General features: G+C 41.1%; 1 protein-coding gene across 1 annotated transcript in view; it reads right to left on the reverse strand.

Moving 5' to 3' along the window:
• Positions 1-2,336: 2,336 nt before the first annotated feature.
• The window catches only part of rassf7a (Ras association domain family member 7a), a 47,494-nt gene continuing 25,149 nt past the window's right edge, over positions 2,337-24,681 (reverse strand). Inside the window, exons 2-7 of the mRNA XM_061823094.1 lie at positions 11,975-12,051; positions 10,298-10,496; positions 8,170-9,086; positions 6,261-6,435; positions 6,087-6,176; positions 2,337-4,099 (exon numbers count right to left, since the gene is read on the reverse strand). Of these exons, the coding sequence (XP_061679078.1) occupies positions 4,068-4,099; positions 6,087-6,176; positions 6,261-6,435; positions 8,170-9,086; positions 10,298-10,400 (1,317 nt within the window). The 5' untranslated portion in view covers positions 10,401-10,496; positions 11,975-12,051 and the 3' untranslated portion in view covers positions 2,337-4,067. The remainder of the gene's footprint in view (positions 4,100-6,086; positions 6,177-6,260; positions 6,436-8,169; positions 9,087-10,297; positions 10,497-11,974; positions 12,052-24,681) is intronic.

Raw genomic sequence — 24,681 nt, forward strand, 5'->3', positions numbered from 1 at the left:
TTTAATACACGTAATACTGACTTGACGTATTATGGGTGGGCTCAGAATGTTCCCGAATGTCACGTCGTAAATAATTGAAGTGTTCCTCTTCCTGGTCGTCATCGTGAGATCAGATTGTCATGCAGCATCCTTGCTACGTGCACAAGATCCCTCTGCTCATGGCAACACTGTACAAATCGAGTCGAGCCCAACCACTTCGCGCTCTAATCATAGGGGTATTATGTAGTCAAAGACAGTTAAACTACGCGCGTTACACGAATAAAAGCCCCTGAGGATAGTGCAGCGCTTATTTAAATATCCATAAATCCATTCCGATTGATATCTAGATTCAGTAATAACTTTTGATAGAAAGGCGGTTAAAAGTGGAATGGTTTATCCCTAATGTAAGACGTGCGAAACTGAACGCACCGCACCCCAACTGGAGCGCGAATGTGAATGTAACTGCTCGTTGGGGAAGACCAGATTTCGGCGGATTTCATTCGTCACTAAGGTCAAATAGGCGGGGCATATTGCCTTCAACGGAGAGGTCATTGGCCGGACGTGGTGCCCGTTGTCTTGTCAATTTGCATAAGCAGGTCAGGTTGTCGATACACGGGAGTGGGCTGGGAAGAGACAGTGCAAGTGAACTCAACTTCGGTTGTGTAGGATATACTAGAATTTGTAAATGCGCCCAAGTTTTATCGTGCACTGTGAATTTACAAATAGAAGTAGGAAAAAAAGGAGTGTATTTGGAAATGTACGAGATACACCCAACTTTTTTTTCTTTTTTTGGTGGGGGGTATTTAGGTATACCGCAGGGAAAACTTGGGACCGGTAAGTACAGCTCCATTTATATGCCAAAGCAGTAGAAAACTGAAGAATGGATGCTCTTTACTCTGCTCATAGCATTTAAATCGGCTACATCTCACCTGTCTGAGATGACTCAATTTAATCTAATTATTCCATTTGTTGTTTTTTCTCCTTTTTTTTTTGATTATAGGAATACACACTCCCGTTGCTTTTTTGCGGTACACTGTCTGTATTGGGTAACTGAAATTATTTCATTCTAATTCCTTCATTCCATTCCAGGTGTCACCTAGCCCCCTGCTTCTGTTTGTTATGTCTTGTCTGACTGCACAGTGTACATGTTTTGTTCTTTATATTGTGTGTTCTTGCTGCCACATACGGCAGCGATTTATAGCAAAACTAAAAGCAGGTGAGCCACTGACTAACGCACATTGCGCCCAATGCCAGTTCCACTGTGCGTGTGACAGCGGCTAACCTGGTTTTAGGAAAACTTCCCACGGAACATCCTTCAACAAGCTTCCCTCCTTCTCCACGTCCCAGGACTGTGGTGCTGAGACTGGGGGTCCAGCCCCTCCCTTTGTCCGCCTACTGTAATCTATTTATGGTCTCCACAGGATGTGCAGCATTTGCTTTTTACGTCCGACCTCTGTGACCTATTCACCCTCGATGTATTTCTGTGATTCGCTCTTTGTACATACAAACACGCGCACACTTTCATATTGGATACCTATTACATGACTGCAGTTTGCCTTAAAATTAGTCACCCAAATTATTACCCCAAATTGTTTGTGCGAAATTGTGTACACATTTTAATACGAGAGGGGGATTAATTCTTTTAATTGTAAAATGTCTCATTGTTGTACAAATGTATCAATAGGTGGACAACTGTATGTCATCACAGTCATTCATGGCAATCATTCACTCTCTATGGTGATGAATCTTCTTAACATGATATGTGCTATGAATGAAATGAGTGAATACCATAAGACTAAATAAACAATCTAGCCGGATGTCTCGAAACGCCGTAGTCAGTGTAGTTTTTGTTGCACGGGGGACATACAGGATGAGGACCTGAAATGTTGATTAATGCGCATGCGACTACAGTAGCTGTGACCTCATTTGAAGAAAAACTGTTGGACGGCATGCAGGACTGTTGTCGTCCACAAGTGGGTGTCAGAGGTGTACCGGGTCCAGACGCCAGACAGTGGATTTAGGAGATTACGTAACACCCTGCCAGACGGCTCGGAATCTACTCAGTATAATCGAATTCTACAGACACTAAGTAATCATTATATTGAAACTGGCCATCTTGTCGATTTTAAATCATATCATATCATTCATCATATACACGTGGCATGATGGGAGTTCAAAAAGGTCAGAGTCGGATGGAAAGCCAACAGTGAATGACTTGTGGTGTGCGTGTTTCAATATGACCGCAGAGTACTGTAGTACTATTTTGTAGAAAAGATTTTTGCAAGCCTTCACTGGTCATGCTTGGGTGTTTCGTGAGGCTTCGTGTGGAACTCAACATCGAGGTCAGTGCAAAATCGCATAGTGCGGTAGACTTTTATTTTTTCGGTAAGCATTATTACACTTTTTTGTTTTTAAACACTTCACAATGTTTTTATCCATTGCTCTGCAGTCAATGGATTTTGTTTAAATGTAAAATGCAAAAAAAAAAAAAAAAAAAAAAACAATGCCTCAGGTGTATTTAAAAATTTATAATTTTTTTTTTTGAAATGTGGAAGCAGGGGCATTACTGTAATTATTTCTTGGAAAATTAAAATATTAAGCATTTGCTGCAATGGCAAAGTCATCCGATAATCTCCCATAGTTAAGATCATCCAAAGGGAGGAAATTTAGTTTGGTGACATCTATAGATGTCTATGAATCGTTTTATTTCTTGAGAATTAGTTATATTTGCATTGATGTCACTTTGCTGAAATACTTTATCTTGCGAAAAGTTAGAAGAAATGGTTTAAAAAAAAAAAAAAAAGCCCTGCAATTGCCTGACAACCAGTCCACAGGAAATACCCCCGACTCTGGCCCATTCAGCTGGTAGAGGCTGCAGACTACCTGCAGCTACTGAGGATGAGAACTATCGAACATGGATGGATGGTAAAAGGCAGACCATCATGAAGCGAAAATGCAGTACCGTAAACTGACAATGATTCACACTCACAGCAACACAATGTGGGAAGTAAGCCCATATTTCTTGCACCCAAGTCAGGCTAGTAAATTACCGGCAGAATTCCTAAATGTTATATAGACATTTTCACATCTTGGTTGCTATATTCAAATACATTGCGGTGATGAATTTAGATATGTTGACGTATTTCTTTGTATCAAAGCAAAACCACTTGTTGGCCAAATACTTTGTTAGGAATAACTACTGAAATGACACTACACTTTTAGCAAAGGCACATCTATAATTTTCTTCCTTCAATTCTCAGCTATCTCCACTTTTACACAGACCTGAAATAAGTGTTTCATAACATGGTTTTCCTTACCACACAATACCATTCAAATTGGTCACAAAGGCTGTGCACTTACTCCTTCAGTACACTTAAACATGAGAAACATTACCCATTTGACTGAAGTGGTGTCCCTACAAGGCCCACAAATGTGTAGCATTCTTTCATTGTCACATCCTTATTATCTACAATCGAAGTAGCTTCATCGCCTGGAACAACACCAGATGAGAGACCAAGATGGTTGCCACGTTTGCCTGTGGTGCATGCAAGGGGGCACTTTTCAATCACCTGTGAATGCTTCCAGTCAAATGCCAAGAAATAATCACAACTCATCGCCGGAGCCATTGTGCTTTGAGAAAGAAGCGCAAAGGAGTGTGAATGATTCAAACCGTGTATTCATATTTCACAAAGACCTGATGTCAGTTTTGGAATGCTTGTGTTGATCATTTACTGCTGGAGGTTGCAGATAGATTTTCACTTCAAGATTCTGCATTGTAAAATTGAAATGACTCATAATATAGGTAATAAAATACAATGAAAGCACAAATTATTCTCTAAAACAAGATATTCTCTTATTACATATAAATACATTTTAACAATTGTGCTAAGTAAAAGGCTCCTACATTATTTTACATTTTACAGATAATTTGCAAATTACAGTAGCAAAACTTTGTAAATATATTTCTCAAGTATTTACAGTATGTAAATCATGGTACTAATAATAATGGGATTTACAAAGAAAGGCATTAAATAGGAGGTGATGGTGACATAAGTGAACAACGTTCCCCTGGCCCTGCGGTCCATGTTTTATCGCCATGACGACTCTTGAGATGTCAGGACTGCAAGACACAAAAACAATTGGGGATAATGATCCCTTTGTTTAAAAAAAAAAATAATAATAATAAAAAACCTTTCTGAGAAACCTACAACATCAGGATAATCACACATGATGGAATAGACTGATTCTTCTACTTTCGAACAAAGTCCGAGTACTCTAAAAGGCAGTCAAAAATGGATTCAAACGGCAGGGAAGACTGCTTTAAATAACCCACAAAATTAGTAAAGGAAGCCAAAAACAGACTTCATTTGGACCTGTCACCACAATATACTATAAGTGCTTGGTATACAATCAACACTGGCTTGAGGAATTTAAACTTCATATTCCAACTTTTGTACACTGTACATTTGCTATCGGTTAGGCTAAACACACCCTCAATCTACATTACACTGGGGGACAGTGTAATTTATGACAGGCCAAATGTGAAGTGTGATGACAGCAAACAGGCACATTCAGATAACGGGAAAAAAAACAACAAAAATGAAGCATCTTAAACCTTGGCCCATTTGCACGCTGAAAATGTACTCCTTTCTTTTAGTGTGGAGCTTTGAAGCTGACAAATGTGTAAGGTCCAGTTAAGAAGAAGAAATATATTTCTATTAGCGCACAACAGTTAAGAAGAAGAAATATATTTCTATTAGCGCACAAACAGGCCAAGTTTTTACAGAGAAAGAGATTGGGACAGTGCAAAACATGCAGAGCCCTCCGTGAAAGGCGAGTAGTGTTCTTTGGATGTTGAGGGTCACCAAAGTACAAGGCATTGGAGTTGAGATACACCCGTTACACATAAATGGCATCAATATGCTGTACAAACTGAACCAGAACTTTCAAAACTAGAGAACACAATATAGTAGATGCCATCAGTGTGAACAACTGTTGACATGAGAGGAAAGTTATCCTCAAAGTGGAGATACAGGCAGTAGTAAATCCAAAAATATGAATACCCTGGGCAAACGTTCAATTTATTACGTTCAATTCATTCTGTTCAATACATTTATTTAGTATTATTTTGTTGAAACAGATCTATTGGTTTGAAACTGCATCCGGACTTGGCAAATGCTTTGATTATAAATATTGGAAAATATCCACAAATATTTAAAAAAAAAATCTATTTTCTTATTTCCCTTCTGATCCGGGTAACTTCTGAGATGATCTTTACCATTATCATACAAATGTGGCAAAAGGTTTAATTACAGCTATAAAAAATATCTTCAATTGTCTTCTAAATTGTGTACTTCTTTCCACACTAAACGATCAAGGTGACATCTGACATAATATTCAGCATTATTATCGACTCGTTGTAACAAACGGATATTAATAATGGTTTGAATTATTTTGGACATGAATGGTATACTGCACTACATAATATGGAAATTAGTAATATATTTTCTGCAACACGCTGACCAAACTGTGAGCAGATCTGCCTTAGTTTGTAGGTTCTAGGTCAGAATATTATATATACAGTATATAATGCACATAATATTTTCTATGTGCTTGTCTGCGTTTTCTCATATTTTTGTCATTTTTTTAGCCAGAAAATACATATTGATTAGGGAAAATTTTAGCATGATTCAAAAGTTGGCCAGGGTATGAATCCTTTCAGTGATTAAGTGTCCTCAGGAAAATGTGCCAGAGAGGAGTTAGTCCAGAAAAAAAGAAAGAGGGGAAGATAAAAGAATAAGAAAAGAAAGCAAAGTAAAGGAAATGTCAGTGGAAGAAGGAATGCAACATTTCAAACTTAATCCGTGGTCAATCGGAGAGGGAAGCTGACCGCAGCTATGAAAGGTAGAGCACAAGGACGTAAAATTGAGAAGTTGCAGGATTCTCCACCTCCAAATGCTTCCACATCCCAACACCAAAAACAGCAGCCTCAAACCCAAAACAAGCCGGGATGGAGAAAAGTACGGGAGGCAACAATCCTGGGGACCAGAAGGGAGGGGGCAGAGCAGGATGGACGTGGAAGGCGGCAGGGTCTCACACATACACACCCTCGGGGTTGAGGCTGGACACAAGGGGGTTCTGTAGGTTCCGTGGATGTCCTAGGAACTGTTTGGCAGTAGGGCGAGGCGGTGATTCCGCTAGAGATATAGGGACCACAAAAACATCCGTATGGGTAACAGTTACAGCAAAATGGTTTTAATATTTCTAAATTCCGGCCTTACAGTCATTTCTGTATCCATCCTGTAAAAGATGCGCCAGTTCGAACTGCTCCAGTTGCTCTTGGAGGTCTGTGCGTGATTGGCTGTGAGCAGGCAGGACGCCTGCTTGTTGAATAAATTGCTGCAGGTTACATTGCCGCAGTTCCTTGTTTAACTCCTCCAGGTCATCCTGCTTTGCCTTGAGATTAAAAGGAAAAAAAAAATACGGGAAAACATAAGGGAGGACGGCGCATCGTGCCAAGCACGCATGGAAAATGAAAAATGTGTTGAGAGTACAGCAGATTTAATTTTGCAGGGCTGTTAAATATGGAAATTATTCCACAGGGCTCATGAAGAGGACTCATATTACTGGTTCAAGTGGTATTTCCTGCCATAAGGGGGCATCGGAGTGAGGAATTCGAAACCACTGAGCTTGCAGGGTCTGCATTCTGACGTCATCAGTCACCTCTAGCCCATTCATTTGCAGTTAGTCATTCCAGCAATGTCACAATCCTTTACTAGCCTCTATCATGCCAACATGTCAGATGCACAGCTACAATGAATTGCTTTTAACTGATCTGAGGCCAGGGAAACTCGGGGGAACTGCAGGAAAATTATCAAATGATTGAACACGCAAAATTCAAAGATCGATGAGATGATCCACTGCAATAAAGTATCTATGGAGAAATACAGTTGCAAGTTATGACCCCCACCTTAGGGGAAGAGGAGGCGTTAACCGGACTGTAGCGGCCTGCTGCAGTTAACACCTGCACATCTGCCTCCATTACTCTAATGCTAGGAAAACTGAGCTCATCACACCCAATGCAGTAAATAAACTAAAACCTGTTACTTATCATATGGCTGATAGGTGGCAGAGTTCCTTTTTGGCCTGTTAATTTGCACAAATCCATATGGAGTAAGAAGCCACCACTATAATTGTTACAGTTAAAATAGTCTGTGTGTATGAGGGCATTTTAGAATTTCTAAAATGCAGGTGAATATTGCACTTTGGAACATAATCCTGGATGTAATAAAGAGAGCCTTGTGTTGGTCTTGGTGCGAAATGTACAGTACTGTATATTGTTCTGCTGATGACTATGACAAAGAGCCAGTCTCAAAGCATGAATCAAGAGTCCTCCAAGGGAATGACTTGCTGAAGCACAAATGAGATCATAATTATACTTTAGTTTCTTCAGTTTTCTAACCACTTAGCTGTGACGTGGAGCCCTGTGGAACAGGACACAATGGTCGCCATCAAATCACCTGACTTAAAGTTGTCCCTGTACCTTAGTTCCACCAAGCGGAACAATCTAAACGACGTGACCTCAAATGTGAGCTCACTGACACAGATAGCGGAGTCTCTTGTTTCATATGGACTAATAGGAAACATTTTCTGGGCAAGGCTTTAATTGACATAGCCGCACCTAAGATAACATCATGACTAAATAACTACATTCAAATAAGTCTCAGTTGACCCAATAAAGTCAAGCTTCTGGGCTAAAAAAACAAGTCTCTTTAATCTCATTTTTATACAGTTCAAGAATAGTTAGACATGGTGATCTGTAATATCATTAGTACGTATGCATGTTTAGAACATATACAAAATAAGACCTGCCAAGCTGGCTCAGCAAGGGTCCAAAACTTCCTTTGATAACATTTTCATAGGATAATGATGAGCATATCAAATTTGTTGGAATATTTTTAAAGTTCAAATACATAAAGATGAACTCAGAAAGTTTTAATTTTACTCTACAACGTGTTGCACTCAGTAAAGGTCTTTGAACTAATGTGTTTGCTGTGGTTTACAGGGAGCAGAGGGACATATTCAACAGTCTGGGAAGAAAAGAGTCTGTTCTTTACAGCCAAACAAAAAACACCTTGACCTATAATGGCTTTACTGCCCCTTTTCCAAAACTGTGACCTCACTCCTTACCTGCAGCAGAGATTCTGCCTTCCCCAAAGCAATATCAGCCTCAGAGAGTTGCTCCTCTAACTCTGTCCTGTGCTTCTCTTGACTCTGGAGTTGAGCTTTCACAGCATCAAGAGATTCCTGTGGCCCTCTGTTTTTGGCTTCCATCTGACTTTCTCGCTGGATCTCTTGCTCGAGCTGAGTGGAGCGCATTGAGAACTCATGAAGTCGCCTTCCGCAATCATCTAACTTAGCATGGAGCTCCCCGAGCTTCCTCCTCATTCCTCGTTCCCGCTCTGTCTCAGCTTGAAACTCCTCCTCCCAGTATTGCTCGTGGGCAAGCTCAGCCTGGTTCATCCGAACTGTTTGCTCTAGAGTGTCCAACTCCTCTTGGAAGCGAGCATCAATGACAGGTGAAGGACACAGAGGTGGATAGTGGCGCTCCCAAGTATGAGACTCCCGTTCGAGGGTTTCGAGTTGTGCTTTAAGGGTTCTAAGTCTCTCCTGTTGCTGAAGAACTGCCCTAAAGACCTCCTCTTTGGATGGGCCTATTGGTGGTGTGGGAGATTGATTATGAGGAGATGGAGGGATCGGAGAAGAGGAAGGAGAGGCTCCTTGGTCTGGGGAGTCCTGAGGAGACCTCTGGAACTGCTTGGCTCTGGGAGAAGTTGATGGGCCCAGGTTGAACGTGAGCGACTTCTTGGGTTGGCTGCGTTTTAAAAGGTCTGGCTCAGCATACTTGGGCAAGGGTATAGGGGATACTTTGTCTTGTTTTAAGCCTGGCCCATCACTGCTGCTCGGGCCAGTGCGACGCAGGAAAAACTGAACCTCACTGCCATGTTGGCCTAACTTGGCCAGAGACTCAAGAGGTCTTTCTGTGGCCAGCAACTGTCGCTCTGTATCCCGCAGACGTTGAATTAGAACATAGCGGCCTGTCTGACCTGGGAACAAAGAAAAACAACACATCAATATAGTGTTTCAGAAAATGAACTATTCTCTCTAAATATTTGTACCCTTTTCACAAAAGTGAATCAAATAATTGTAAGGAATTTACATGTTAAAGATTGTCTGTTCAAGGTCAGTGAAGGAGTGATTTTTTTTTTTATTACGCACTCCACTCTGTGAGGAATAATAAATGAATAAATTACAACATATGTATTTTGATACCTTTAAATATTTGCCTCTGAGATTGAGAAGAATGTACAACTTTCCCATCATGTAAAGATGTTCAAATAAACTAAACTTTCCACAAGGACCTTAAAACGAGGACAAACCCTCCCTTATGGCTTGGCAAGCAGCTCACTCATGGAACAGAGTGCTAAATCTGGTCTTATGTTGTAAATGCTGCTGCAGCGTATGGCTCGAATAAAGCCAGAGGATACATGGGGAGGCTCAAATCCAAAATGACCTCATGAAAATCCAGTGGAGCTCCTAATTTAGTGCAAAGATGTAACTTTAGGATTTCACATGCTCTTTGTCTTGTCCGCAAGAATGTTTTTTTTAATTCAGCCGTGCTTCCATTAAGCGGTATATACTTCCGCTGGTTTAATCACAGTATGTGGTTTGCATTGTGAACAGTGAAGGGGGCGGGAGGTGATATTAGGGTGATGTCCTAGCAGTTATAAACATGAAACAAACACTTGATATCATAATTGTAAATACATTGTAACAACGTAAGAGTGATTAGCTCATTTTTACACTTTTGTGAGTTAAAAAAAAAAAAGCCAGAAACCCTTTGCAATTTAAAATTAGGGATGAGTATAATCAGGTAAACTCAAAAGTGTAAAAGTTTTTTTTTTTTTTTTAATAAATTTGCCAATATGGAGTGGACTGATTCACTGTATTCAAAATCCAAACTTGGGACCTTAGATTTATTGTTGAACCTTAGGTATGTTGTGTTCCTCTCATTCCATTATTATGTGCAAATGAAAGTTCTCTGTCGGCCATCAACAAATTGCTGTTTTTCCACATTTAAACTACTATACTAGAGCAGACTACAGTTAGTACTCTCATGGAAGAGGCCAAAAAGCGGTTCAATACTGTTTGACAACGTGAAACCTTGAAATCAGTTTAAGGTTACAGCTTGGTGGGAATGAGTTTTAAAAGGAGTCAAATCAGGTGGTACTGTCATATAAGAACTAAATTTACTCACCAATTGCCTGGGCCAAAGCGATGACCACATCCTGGCAAGATGTCTCTTCTGACAGTCCGCATACCACCCGCACCACTCCATCCACCCACACTTTCAGCTCCATTTGCGAGCGGTTGAAGAAAGGTGATTGGTAAGATGGTCGTCCAAACACAGTGCTGTAGCTTGGCTTGCCTCAGCTCAGAACTGCATGGCCCAAAACCTATATGGGATGGACCACAAAAACACAGGTTTTGACGGTTGCAGCAATCTTACACACAATAGACTCGGTTGACATTTATAATTCCCATTCCACTTTATATGACTGATTTTGATTCTGGTATTGGCCAAAACCAAAGGCTGCAATATCGGTACCAGATGGGAAGTGAAAAAAGGTGGATCACAACATCCCTACAGTCATCAAGAAGAAGGCCTACTGATCCATGATCACAACAGAGGGAAAAGGCTATAACAACAATCCTAGTTGTCTGTTTAAAGACGTTTGAAGATCTTGTGGACCAAGGACAATAAATGCCAATCTGCTACCCTCCTTCAAAGCTGTTATGATAGCTTACTGCCAAAGGGAACAGACAGGAAAAGTGGAGCAAATCAAACTTGCTGTATGCACGGACTGTAGATCTGGTGGAGGGTGTTTGTGCAGGTGGAAAAAGCATCGAGAAAAGTCTGTGTGTGAGTGCGCACATGTGCATGCATGCGTGCCCTTTATTTAATGAAAGTAAGCAGGACCAAAAGTGACTTGAGCAGGCAAATCAACATCTCTCCTGACAGCAGGTTTGACTAAATTAACATTATGTTGACTCCTGTCTCTGTCAGTTTGTACTTTTACAGACAAACTTTAAAACACTGTATTAAAATACTGGAATGCTCATAAAAAAGTGAAAAGCCTCAGGCAGTGGAAGGATTATCTCCAGAAATTGGCACAGAGAAAGAAGCCATGTAGTCTAGGTGGGTAAAACACAACACTCAGGCAGATGGCATTCTCTTTCTAGGTGACTTTCTAATTCTCAGTGGGAAATGTTTTAACCCTAGCCCCCCACCCCTCTTATGTTTACCTTCTTTCAGTGCCTGGCCGTGCTCCGCTGGCTGCCAATAAGGAGTTGCCTCTGAGGAATGCACTGACTTCATCAATCAACTGGAAGAATTCCTACTTTCTTTAAGAAAGTAGATTCCTGCCCAGCCCACCCCTGTCTCCTCCCCACCCTGCGCCGCCATTACCTCAACACTTGTTTGGATTGCAAACGCACTGAAATGGCAACATCTTACACTTCAAACCTAGAGCACATGACATCACATACATGACTGAAGTCATTGCTATAAGACTGGCCTTGCAAAAGTGACTTATTAATGATTGCATGTTATGAATCATAGTATAATGTAGGCAATTAAATATGGCAAAAAACATCATATGAAATAGGAATGCTTATCAAAACTACACAGCATTGGAGTGGCGTAATTTTTTTTTTTTTTTTTTTCTCTAGAAAAGCAAACAGTGTTGCAATGCATATCAGGAATTAAACCTGACGGGTTGAGTCACAGAGTGAGTAGTCAGACAATCATTTGCTTTGGCAGAGAGTTCTTTTTTGGTTTTTAAACTTGATGAACAGGAAGCAACATTTCAAATCTTGGTGGCATCAGCAGTGAAATAACACTTTACTGGACACGTCACAGGAAGTGCCTCACCTGAACAATTTGAAGTATTTCCACATCTACAGATGACCTACAAAGAGGTCCAAATAGGGGGTGAAATGTACCTTTGCCTGCATACAGAAAAAAAAATGGTTTTAGATTTTAACCAAATTTACACATAGCTACATGCAGTTATGCAAACATTCTTTTCTAAAAAGTCTTTGCGTCAGTCTTAGGTAGAACAACGTAAAAGGGAACACAAACAAGAATGCTAGTCTCCCATGTTATTTAGTTGTAGTCCCGCCCGGCTAGTGAAACATGATAAGCTGCACTAGCAAGAAACAAACAGGCTTGTGAGTTGCAGGTTGCTTGCTATCTGTTACCTCTGTTCCAAGGCAACAACACTGACAACCAGACAACCTGCCAGTGTTCCTGAGTCTTGTCTCAGACATTGGTAGTGTACTGGCTCGCATTGGTGATTTTCAGGTTGCTAGTGTAGGAACTCATGTGACATTTATACAGAGCCTACTTTTAACCAAAACACTTTTTTGCCACTTGTTTACACAACAACAGAAGTAAAACCCAAAGCTTCAGCTTTTCAAATAAATGGCGGAAGTGCACATGGAAGAATACGTCACATTCATGCATGAATGGCGGAACCAGGGCTGTTAATGAAAGGAATAGGCAGGCCATTCAAAATGTAATTGATAATGCTTCTCTTTTGCAGCGTTTACATTTACTGTGACAACCAGAGATGCATTCTATTATTATTCAACTTTTTAAAAACAAGGTTAAAAACATGTATTTAGGCAAGGGTTAGGGAAGATACTGGAAACTAATTTCTTATAAATGCATATTCACAACCCACTTTCTAAAAGTTAAGAACGAGCAAGATTTTGTTGACAAAAACCCTCTGAAAACACATGAACAGTATATACAGTGAAGAAAATAAGTAGTTGAGCACCCTGCCATATTGCAAGTTCTCCCACTTATAAATCATGGAGGGTTATGAAATTTTCATTGTAGGGGCATGTCCACTGTGAGAGATAATCTAAAAAGAAAAATACAGAAATCACAATGTATAACCTGCAAAAGGGAATTTGAATACCTGAGAAAAACAATGTTAATATTTGGTACAGTAGCCGTTGTTTCCAATTACAGCGGTCAAACGTTTCCTGTAGTTGTTCACCAGATTTGCACACACTGGATGAGGGATTTTGACCCACTCCTCCACACAGATCCTCTCTCGATCAGACAGGTTTCTGGGCTGTCAATGAGACACACAGAATTTCAGCTCCCTCCAAAGATTTTCTATTGGGTTTAGGTCTGGAGACTGGCTAGGCCACACCAGAACCTTGATATGCTTCTTACGGAGCCACTCCTTGGTTTGCCTGGCTGTGTGCTTCGGGTCATTGTCATGTTGAAAGACCCAGCCACGACCCATCTTCAATGGTCTGACTTTGAGGTTATTCCTCAAAATCTCACAATACATGCCCGCGGTCATCCTCTCCTGAATACAGTGCGCTCGTCCTGTCCTATATGCAGAAAAACACCCCAAAGCATGATGCTACCACCCCAATGCTTCACAGTAGGGATGGTGTTCTTGGGATGGAACTCATCATTTGGCTTTTTTCAAACACGGTTAGTGGAATTATGACCAAAAAGTTTCATTTTGGTCTCATCTGACCACAAAACCTTCTCCCATGACTCCTCTGTGTCATCCAAATGGTCATTGCCAAATGTAAGACTGGCCTTGTCATGTTCTGTTTTAAGCAGGGGAAGTGTATTTGTTTATAGAGTAAAATAGTGACTAGAGCGCAAAGGAGTAACATCTTTATCTTATACCTACTACGTTCCACGTGGGAAACTGGAATGCCTTTGTAATGTACTGAAAATAAATAGATCAGTATACGACTATGTGATTTAATTTTAGTAGTTGTCCACGACACACCAGTTGAAAATCCTCACCATATGGACTAGAGTGTAAACATGCAAATTCTTTGAATTAAATCTGTTGTCTAGTTTTACACACACCCTTCCCACCAAAAACACTCACTCCACAATCGGGAATCCATTATCCATGTGACAATACTGCATCTCACGCTCTGTGAAAAACAGCAAAGATTCCATCGCTCGCACCATTATTTACATCTTGGCCCAACCCACCAAAACAATCCAACACCCAGTTTCAGTTGAAACTAGGTCCTCACATCACATGTTGACACAGTGCAAGGAATGAAGAAAATGCTCTCACTCGGCCTAATCAGCAACCTCATGCAAACCAACCTAAAACAACTTGAGGACACTCTCTGCTGAAAGATACAATAAAAGACAGGGGAAGACAGACAATGAAGTTATGAAACGTGCGGTTGAGGAGTTACATGAAAAATAGATAGAGGGGAAGAATGGCTAAAAAAAATAACTATCAGTGAAGCCATGTGCTTGCCATTCTCTTCCCTCTCATCTTCTCTCCAGCAAACCCTCCTTTGCGTCTTTTATCACCCTGTCTGTGCCTGTTTGTCTCTTCAAAAACTGTCTGCCAACTCCTCAGTGAATTGCACTGGAGGCACAAGGGGTTACCGCCGCTGAAAGCACTGCATCTACATGGGTGTGTTTCAGCCCATCTGTGTGCCACTCTGTAAACAATGGTATGAGTTTCTGTACAAATTACACATTGATTCTTTTTCCATTTAATGGCACAAGACGCAAATCAGCTCTATATAGGGTGGAGGAATCCACACGCACAAACACTTGAACATAATGTATATACTTGAAAATACAAACTTTTGTTTTTGCTCCCATATCTCATGGGCTGAACTAAAAGATGTAATTTCTTTTCTATATACACAAAAGGCACAGATCTGTCAAAAGTTGTGATGTGTGAACCTCTCTTTTGCCCTAATAACATAAAAGTGGACATTTTAGGGAGGCCTTTTATTGTGTGCAGCTAAGGCACACCTGTGCAATAAGTGTTTTACGGGGTGAGGAAAATACTGGTCACCCTGTTGCTGACTATTTTTCTGACCCTCGGATTATCTAATACAGGAAAACTTTTTTTCTTTTTTTTTTCATTTCATTTTAATTTAGTGTCTTCATTTAAACTAACATGCCTGTTTTGCAGATGAGGGAGGAAAGAAAATTAACTGGCACAGGGAGAACATGCAAACTCCACACAGGTGAGACCGGATAACCCGGATAGGCGAGGCAGAAGTGCTGACCAGTCGTCCACCATGCCACCATCGCAAACAAATTGTAGTGAAAGATAATGATGGGATTGGTGATCGGTCCTCTGTAAGTAGAAAGGCTATTAATGTTCTTCTTCATGAAAGGGTGTTCCAACTCCCATCTCTGCAGCAACTGAAGGCCAGGACCCGTTGAGCAGTTTGCTCATCAAAACTCCTCATCTGAGCTGAAGCACAATTGGGTACTCATTCACACAACACAAAGGAGCCAGTGTCAACAAACACACATACACACAGCATTTGCATTTGGTCAAAATCCCTACAAGTAAGAGTAGAGGAGAGAACAGAGGTGCCTGGCCAAGGCTGGTTAAATCTTATGTCGTAGGTTAGACGTTGGTTGATGACAATGAACAGTGGTGGGAGAACCTTTGTGCCGCTCTGCTCGAGATTGGCACAAACAACACACAAAGTCCTTGTAACACAGGCACTGAGCAACCCGGTCTCATTTGAGCTGCAGACACCCTATTGTACTTCTGGTTTCACACTAAACAGGCAGTTGGCTCTTTTGTGCCCTCTGGTATTACTGGGTCGTGTGCAATGCCAATTATTGTGGCCATTCTGCTGCGTCCACATGTTGCGACTGATAAAACTCATAAAGTGCTTGCTTTTGTGTTCCCTGACGCCCGATTTGCATTCTTAATTCTGCCCCTCCTTTGACATCCAAAGTTTCAGCCAACTGGGAGAGCACAGTTGCTGTGTTCAAATACCCCGAGAGAAAAAAAACTGTTTAACTCCACACATGCCTGTCATCAAGAGCAAGAATAATTCTCATCTACAAAAACATTTTAGGTTGAGAAATTGCATTAGGAGAGTGAGTCATACATCTTTTCACTCTTGCATGTCACCAAGTACTTCCAGGAAGTAGTGCCTGCTTTAGAGCATCATGTTAAAGCACTTTTTTCATTTACTATAGTCTGGTCCGTGAGATATTATGTAATACATTGGGGGGAAATGGATAGCATGATCCCATTTGAATTCAAGGCAAATCAAGGAACAGTTCCTTGTGACTTAAATACATACACTGCCTTGTGAAAGTATTCGGCCCCCTTGAACTTTTCAACATTTCACTACATTTCAGGCTTCAAACATAAAGATGCAAAACAAAAACAGCTCGAGCTCAGTGAGGTTGGATGGAGAGGATTTGTGAACAGCAGTCTTCAGCTCTGCCCACAGATTCTCAATTGGACTCAGGTCTGGATTTTGAAGTGGCCATTCTAACACCTGGATACGTAATATTTGTGAACCAATCCATTGTAGATTTGGCTTTATGTTTTGGATCATTGTCCTGTTGGCAGACAGATCTCCGTCCTAGTCTCAAGTGTTTTGCAGGCTCGAACAGGTTTTCTTCCAGAATGGTCCTGTATTTGGCTCCATTCATCTTCCCATAAATTTTAACCATCTTCCCTGTTCCTGACGAAGAAAACCAGGCCCAAACCATGAGGCTGCCACCACCATGTTTGACAGTGGGGATGGTGTGTTCAGGGTGATGAGCTGTGTCAGGGTTCATACTCAGTCAGACCCAAAAAATTTAAGGGATTTTTAGGGGCATTCTTAGGGGCTGACACGAAAAATTTAGGGCCGACACGGAAAAAATTTAGGGCTGACATGAAAAATTTAGGGCCATCGTGGGAAAGCAGGAGTAAGGAAAAAAGACTTAACCATTGGTGCCATCAACCGTTCTTGGTTCATCAAATGTTCCAGTACCTCAGTACCTGTGACAGTGATCACCTGTCGCCCCTGGTGGTAGTTCTCATTGATATGACCATTGTCAACGTCTTCACATAACAGTATACAGAAAAACAGATTCTAACTACAATTGCAACTATATACACAAATGTCTTCTACTGATGTCTGTTTTAGCACCCCAACTCGAGCTCCTTGAGCCTACCCAGTGCCTCCTCTATTTGTTGCTGCAGAGATGCCAAAGTGGCTCTCTTGTCCTTTGCTCTGCCTCTGAATGCATTGGCCTCGGTGATAAACGTCAGATTCCTCTTTTCTTCTGCCTCCTCACACAGCCGGTCAGCCTTCTCAATAAGCGTAGCTATGTCAGTCTCTATTCTGGCTTTTTTGGCTTTGAGGCAGTAGAGATGAAAAGTGGCCAGGTACGAAGTCTTCCTTTCCCCACAGTGGTAGTTTTTAGCAATGTCACTGTCTGGGAACATGACTGCAAACACTTTCAAATTATTTTCACAAGATTTGTAACTGTAATGGCTGCAGATCACTTTTAAAGTCCACACGATCTCTGCCTTTAACGAGTCAGTCTTCGTGTATTGAACTACGTTCATAAAGCCTGACTTCTGGCTGGACAACTGTAGGAGCGCATTAGGGATCACAACCGGCTACAAATAACCAGTTTTCGTTTTTTTATTTTTTTTTTAAAGACCGAAACCGTAATCGGACTTTCTAGATCGGTTAAAATTTCCAATCTTTTTTTCCGGTTCCGGTACTCCACATTGCGCTATTTTTTCAACATCATTTCCACTTTTTTCAAGTTTCGCTGTTAGAGTAAAGTTGGACTCAAAAGAACATTCAGTTAAATCAAAGAAAAATCAAACATGGCATCGAGGAAACGCTCAAAAGTATGGGAGTAAACTTGTTTTATTGACACACATCAAAACACTACTCGCAAAACGGGGGGAACTCTGTGAACTCATCACTCCGGAAGAGCAACAACAAAAACAGTCCGTGCGGAACCCCGCACCCCAACTCGAGGTCCCGCAGGTGAATTATGTAAACACCACTATGGTACCGTTTTTTTGCTACAGCTGTTCGGTTAAAAACGGTTATGAAAGTAAGCGTTTTTTTGCGATCCCTAATGCGGATGCACTTCTAGTACCACTGCCTGAAGTTGATGCTTCACTATCTTGATATTTTAGAAACACATTCATACCAACGGAAGATGAGAGAGTCTTCGCCAAATCGGCGTGTTTTTCCAGTGCAACTCCATCGCTTTGACGCCCATCTTTTCAAGATGGTAACTCTGCTTGCACAGATGGCAGTAAAACATGTGCCGATCTTTTGGATCTCGACGAACCCAGCTCCCAAACTCCTTACTTTCAACCCAAGCTTCTTGAAAAATGCACTTTCCCGTGTTATAAGTTGGATCGATGAAAGAACTACGCTACGTTGTAACGAAGACGAAGTGAAATGCCTACTCACGGAAACAAACAATGGAATATCGACAAGATGGCGACAAGTTGTCAACACGGTGACTTCCGTTGACAATTTACGGCTGTTTTGGACGCCAGACAGATCGCTATTTTTTAAAAACAAAAGATAATTTTTTTTAGGGAGAATTTTGGCGGTAGAGGTCCTCCCTTTGATTTTTTTAAATTTAAGGCCTTTTTAGGGGCTTGACCGGTTTTCGCGGATTTTTAAGGACTTTCAGGAGCCCCTAAATGCACCTTCGAAAATTTAGGGGTTTTTAGGGACTTTTAGGGCCGCGTGCGAACCCTGTGTGTTTCTTTTATGCCAAACATATCATTTTGCATTGTGGCCAAAAAGTTTGATTTTGGTTTCATCTGACCAGAGCACCTTCCTTGATTTTCCTCCTGGATATTTTTTGCTCCTATCGGAACACAGAGTGCACAGCACTTTGCCGGGAATGTCCACTTTTTGTATGTGTTTGGTTTGACATGTTGATACCGTTTTCGGTCCTATCTGCACGGTTACACTTTTTTCAAGCCATGCCTGTCTGAAACAGTTTTTGATTCCAGCATCCTTGTCAATGAACCTCGCTTGATCTTCATCCTTTTTCTCCCCAAACACTTTCGCCATTGTAAAACTTTGAACGCACTGTCCCTTAATTTGCGCCAAGTCCCACGCGCCATTACTTGGCTAACTAACAAGTTACACTGCGATTTCTGAGAACCGAGAACACACGTACATGGCAATGGTGAAACTCGATTAACCACTAACACAATTGGATCATTATACTGTATAACACTGTAGTCCAATCGAGTAATCTGCCGCAAACAAGTTTTTATGTTTATGTCGCAAAATGCAAATATTTACACTACCGAGCAAGTTAGAACGGCATATGATAGTCGTGCTTGTGCTAGCACTAAGTTGAACTTGCAGCTCGGAGCCCACCCCCGACAGGCAGGCGCATGTTCCCCCCCCCCCTTCTGAAATTTTCTCAACGGATTTGCGCTTATCTCGAGAATGGTCATTATGTTCTGAAAAAGTCGTAAATTCGCCGATCGGCGGAAAATTCTCATCCCTGTCAGTAAACATCGGATCATTCAGAGATCCTCACTGAACTTCTGGAGGGATTTTGCTGCACTGAAAGTAAAGGGGCCGAATAATATTGCACGCCCCACTTTTCAGGTTTTTATGTTAAAAAAAGCATAAAATATCCAATAAATTTTGTTCCACTTCATGATTGTGTCCCACTTGTTGATTCTTGACAAAAAATGAAAATTTGATATCTTGATGTTTGAAGCCTGAAATGTGGCGAAAGGTTGAAAAGTTGAAGGGGGCCGAATACTTTCACAAGGCACTGTATGTCATATGAAAATCTACATTTTAATGAAAATTTAATGGGATCTTCTTTGTCAGATGTCACTACAGTTTCATGAAATTGGGTAGTAACTTTTCTGCAATCATTTGTATTTTTGCACTGGGGAATCAAAATAGAGAAAGTAAATCCAAGATTGCTTGTCGATGATCAAGAACTTTAAAGACTAAATTTTTTCACCAATCTATTAAAACACAGGCAAGTATAGACAATAATGCTGTCATAATAAAGCTGAATTCAAGATCTATGATGACTTTCTCAACTGCAAGTCAAGAATGACCCCTGAATTTTAAACTAGCACATGTTCCACAAACACAAAACAATAATATCAAGGTTCTGGAGTGTGGGTCTGACACAGCAGGAAGTGGACCACTGGGCATGTCAGGAACAGATAGAGATCAGCGGTCCCTGATGGTTCATTTTGTGCATAACTGACTTTTAAATAGTGTGACATAATAAATGGTGGGGAAATAACACATACTTTAGTTAAACATGTTAAACCAGACATGTCCAAAGTCCGGCCCCCGGGCCAATTGCGGCCCGTGGACAAATTTTTACCGGCCCGCGGCCTCTATCATGAAATCAATAATATGCGGCCCGCCAGCACTGTTGACCACAGTATAAAATACATGTGTACAAAAAGCTATTTTTCATATTTTTCATTTCACCAGAAGATGGCAGTAGCCCTGTGGCCGCACTCTGGCCGCCGTGACCCTTGACCTTGCGTGATCGTTTCAGCCCAGCCCATTGCTAACATGGCGTCTGTAAACAAAAAAAGGAAAGTTGACCGCGAGGGCCGCCGCTTCCAGGACAAGTGGAAATTTGAATATTTTTTCACTGAAATACGAAACAACTGTGTCTGCCTAATTTGCCAAGAGACTGTGGCTGTTTTCAAGGAATTCAACATCAAGAGGCACTACCAGACGAAACATGCTAGCTACGACAAGCTAACTGGGAACAAACGCGGTGAAAAAGTGAAGCAACTGGAAGCTGTTTTAACGGCACAGCAAAGCTTTTTCACAAGAGTCCGTGAGTCAAATGAAAATGCCACAAAGGCAAGCTACGAAGTGGCAACGCTGATTGCAAAGCACTGCAAACCTTTCACTGAGGGTGAATTTATTAAAGACTGTGTAATGAAAATGGTTGAGAAAATTTGTCCCGCGAAGAAGCAAGAGTTTGCCAATATTTGCCTGGCTCGTAATACTGTGGTACGGAGAATTGAAGACGTTTCATTAGACATTAAGAGACAGTTAGAGGGAAAAGGAACTGAGTTTGACTTTTTCTCGTTAGCGTGCGATGAAAGCACGGATGCGTCCGACACCGCTCAGTTACTGATCTTTTTAAGAGGAGTGGACAATGACATGAACGTGAGTGAAGAGCTTCTGGACCTCCAGAGTCTGAAGGGCCAAACAAGAGGAAGGGATTTATTTGTTTCTGTTTGTTCCACCGTAGATGACATGAAACTACAGTGGAATAAAGTCACCGGGATTATTACGGACGGCGCACCTGCCATGGCTGGCGAGCGGAGTGGATTATCAAGCCTTGTCTGTAACAAAGTCAGCGAAGAAGGAGGCAGCGCTATTAAACTCCACTGTATTATTCATCAAGAAGTTCTCTGTGCCAAATATATGAAATATGATAATGTTATGAAACCGGTGATAAAGACTATTAATTATATTCGCTCCAAAGCGCTGTGCCACCGCCAGTTTCAACAGTTTCCTCTCGACATCCAGGCTGAATACGGAGATGTTTTGTATCACACCGACGTAAGGTGGCTCAGTCGGGGGTCTGCGCTGCAGCGCTTCTTCTCTCTCAGGGAGGAAATTGGACAATTCTTGACTAAAAAGGGACAACCCATGCCACAATTAAATGATCCTGTTTGGCTGGCTGATTTGGGATTTTTAGTTGACATAACGCGACATCTGAATGCACTGAACACAAGCCTTCAAGGGCAAAATGCAGTGGTAAGCCAACTGTATTCACACATCAAAGCCTTTCGGACCAAGCTGCTACTTTTCCAAAGACACCTGTCACAGGCGCAGCCCAATACCGCACATTTCCCGTCGCTGCAGGAAATTGTGACCAGTTTCCCACAGATCAATATCAGTGCGCAAATGACAAAGTATGCAGCAGACATCTCATCTCTGGTTGAGGAGTTTCAGCAGCGCTTTCGGGACTTTGCAGCTATTGAAAAGGAGATCACGCTTTTTTCCTCTCCTTTCTCCGTGGACCCTGATGACGCTCCAGACCACCTGCAACTGGAGCTCATTGAGCTGCAGTGTGACGCCGAGCATCGCAGTCGGCACCAACAGCTCCCTCTTGTCAACTTCTACCGCCAGCTGGATGAAGGCAGGTTCCAAGCAATTCGGACATTTCCTAAGAAAATGCTGAGCTTGTTTGGCTCCACATACATGTGCGAGAAGACATTCTCCGTTATGAACATTAACAAGAGCCGCATGACGACGAGACTGAGTGACTCTCACCTGCGTGACGTCTTGCGCATCAAAACCACTGCTCTTGAGCCAGACATGGACTACATTACATACTGCAGTCAAGATCCCAGTATCACCCTTCACATTAGTGCAGGCAAGACCTTTGTTAAGTCCTCTGAGTTGAATAAATTCTTAAATCTCAGTTAATTAATTTTTTTGTGATGGTCAAAATCACAGTTTGAATATGCAGTGATCATTGTTTTGTTTTCAGCACTTTTCCTACAGTGAGCATATAATAGTGAATAATATGTAATGTTTCACATGAACTTAGATATCCTTTATAGTTTTCTTAATTTTTTGTGGTTTGTGATTTCAGTAAAAACCTAAATGTAAAAAAAATGTAAAAGTAAAAGTATGCCATTTGTAATTAAATAAAAAAAAAATCCCCAAAAGTTAATTTGTATTTAATGTTAATGGTTCAAAGAATGTCAGGCTAAATAGTCGGCCCCCACACATTTTTACCTTACCAAATCTGGCCCTCTTTGCAAAAAGTTTGGACACCCCTGTGTTAAACTTAATGGATACAAGCACAAATATAGGAGTTGTTTAGAAAAAAGTACTGGGTCTTAACTCCTGTTTTTGTCTTTGCTTTATGAGGCAACGCAAATCTCCACACAAACAACGGTACACATACAGTACACATTAAATGTTGTATATTTAAAGATCTCAACAGTCTTAGAATCAAGGCTCGACTTTCCAAAAATACAAATTATTATCAGCTCACTGTTCAGACAGATGTAATGAATACCATTTTTCTCACAACACATTCATCTGGAAAATGTTTCTCTGAAAAATGTGCTTATGACCTACAAATGCATTGAAAACGTCCCTGGTTTGACTGAGACTTTCTTTTTATTGGTACTGAAATGGACTTCAAATAAGGGAATCAAATGGTGCACTAATAAGCTTTAGTCATTACAGTTGCAAAGAGGTCCGTCCACTATCAAGCCCTGCAGCTGAAACCTGCTCACTATAATTATTGGCTTGACCAAGTGTGAAATCTCAATCAAATTGGATTAGTGCTTCATTAAAACATTTTTTACCATATAATCAAGGATACACACAAAAATGGAAGCAATTACCTTTAAAATATTGAAATGTAGCCCTCAAATCTAAAAGAGCATGGTTGTAGATGACCACAATGTATCCAGCCTTGCATCCTCAGATTGCATTTCCATATATAGTATTTACCATACAAGTTCTTCAACAAAACAATGGTTTCCATCAGGTCAGCTCAAAAAAATTAGCGATGTGACAAATGACTGTCCTTTGAATAGGACTGATATTCCTGCAAAGACAAAACCACATTTCCATGGCAGTGTTGTATTCATCTGCTGGCTCCAACTACATACTCTACTCCACTTTCTATCAAACGACTAGACAACTAGACACGGTCATTGAGAGCACGTTTATCACCTGTCACTGACCGTCCCAGTACACTCCCGCCATGTGAAACACCTCTGAGCAGCGCTAGTCACCATGAATCATCACCAGCCACATTCACATTCACAAAGATGGTATACTGGCCTGAGCAGGAAGCAAGGAAGGGACAAGGTACAAACAATGGAGAATTACATTGTAGAAAGATCACACTTCCTGTTCTATAAAAGGATAACGGGACTACCCAGAGCATGTGCCCAAAATACAGTTGGCACTAAAATAATGGTAAATAATTTATCTGACCAAGAAACTTATTCATACCTGGCTTGTCTGTAAATTATTTCGCTCAACTGGGAAACCAGGCAAAGCGCAGAATATCAGAAACAGGGACTTTGTTTCTGCTGACTCATGAATACACACGCATGCACAGACGCACATAAGCAAATGGTAAGAATGATAACAGCAGATCCCACAGGCAGCGTTGACCTCAACAGAGAATTAGGCTCAGGATGAGGGGGTTAGCCCAGCATAGGCTTAGCCCTTCAAGCGCAAGAGTTCATTTAGTCGGGTGAGGCAAAGAAGAAGGCTCTGAGACTGCTGATGGGCACCCATGTGTAATTATACACCGATGATCTGAGTCAGCAATGCTTACCAGGGAAAGAGGACAGTGCTATTTTCCCAATCCAAAAAAAAAAAAAGCCTGACAGGCATAAGTACATACAGTAAGCGTGAAGTACACACATAAAAAGCCGAAACTAAAATGATATCAGACAGTTACCATGAACAACATCTGTAAATGTACTAGTCCCTTTATATTTCGGAAAGTATTGATGTTTTTTGCAGGTTAATGTTCGTGTGAGCCACTCATTTCTTGTTTGCGTGCTTGCATCTGACACAGGAGATTCAAATCTGCCACAGCGTCCAGTGTCACAGATTTGAAGCTCAAACTCATTAGTAATTTAAAACATTCCCCCATGTCTCTTATATGAATTATTCATCTTTTTTTTCCATTTAACTTTTTGCTTTACGCTTATCAACTATTCTTTAAAAGCCATAACGAATATTGTTCAAGACAACCCTTTGAGGATATACTGTACATAAAAATAGATTTATGATGGTAATATACAA

This window comes from Syngnathoides biaculeatus, chromosome 6 (genome assembly GCF_019802595.1).
Source record: "Syngnathoides biaculeatus isolate LvHL_M chromosome 6, ASM1980259v1, whole genome shotgun sequence".
NCBI lineage: Eukaryota > Metazoa > Chordata > Actinopteri > Syngnathiformes > Syngnathidae > Syngnathoides > Syngnathoides biaculeatus.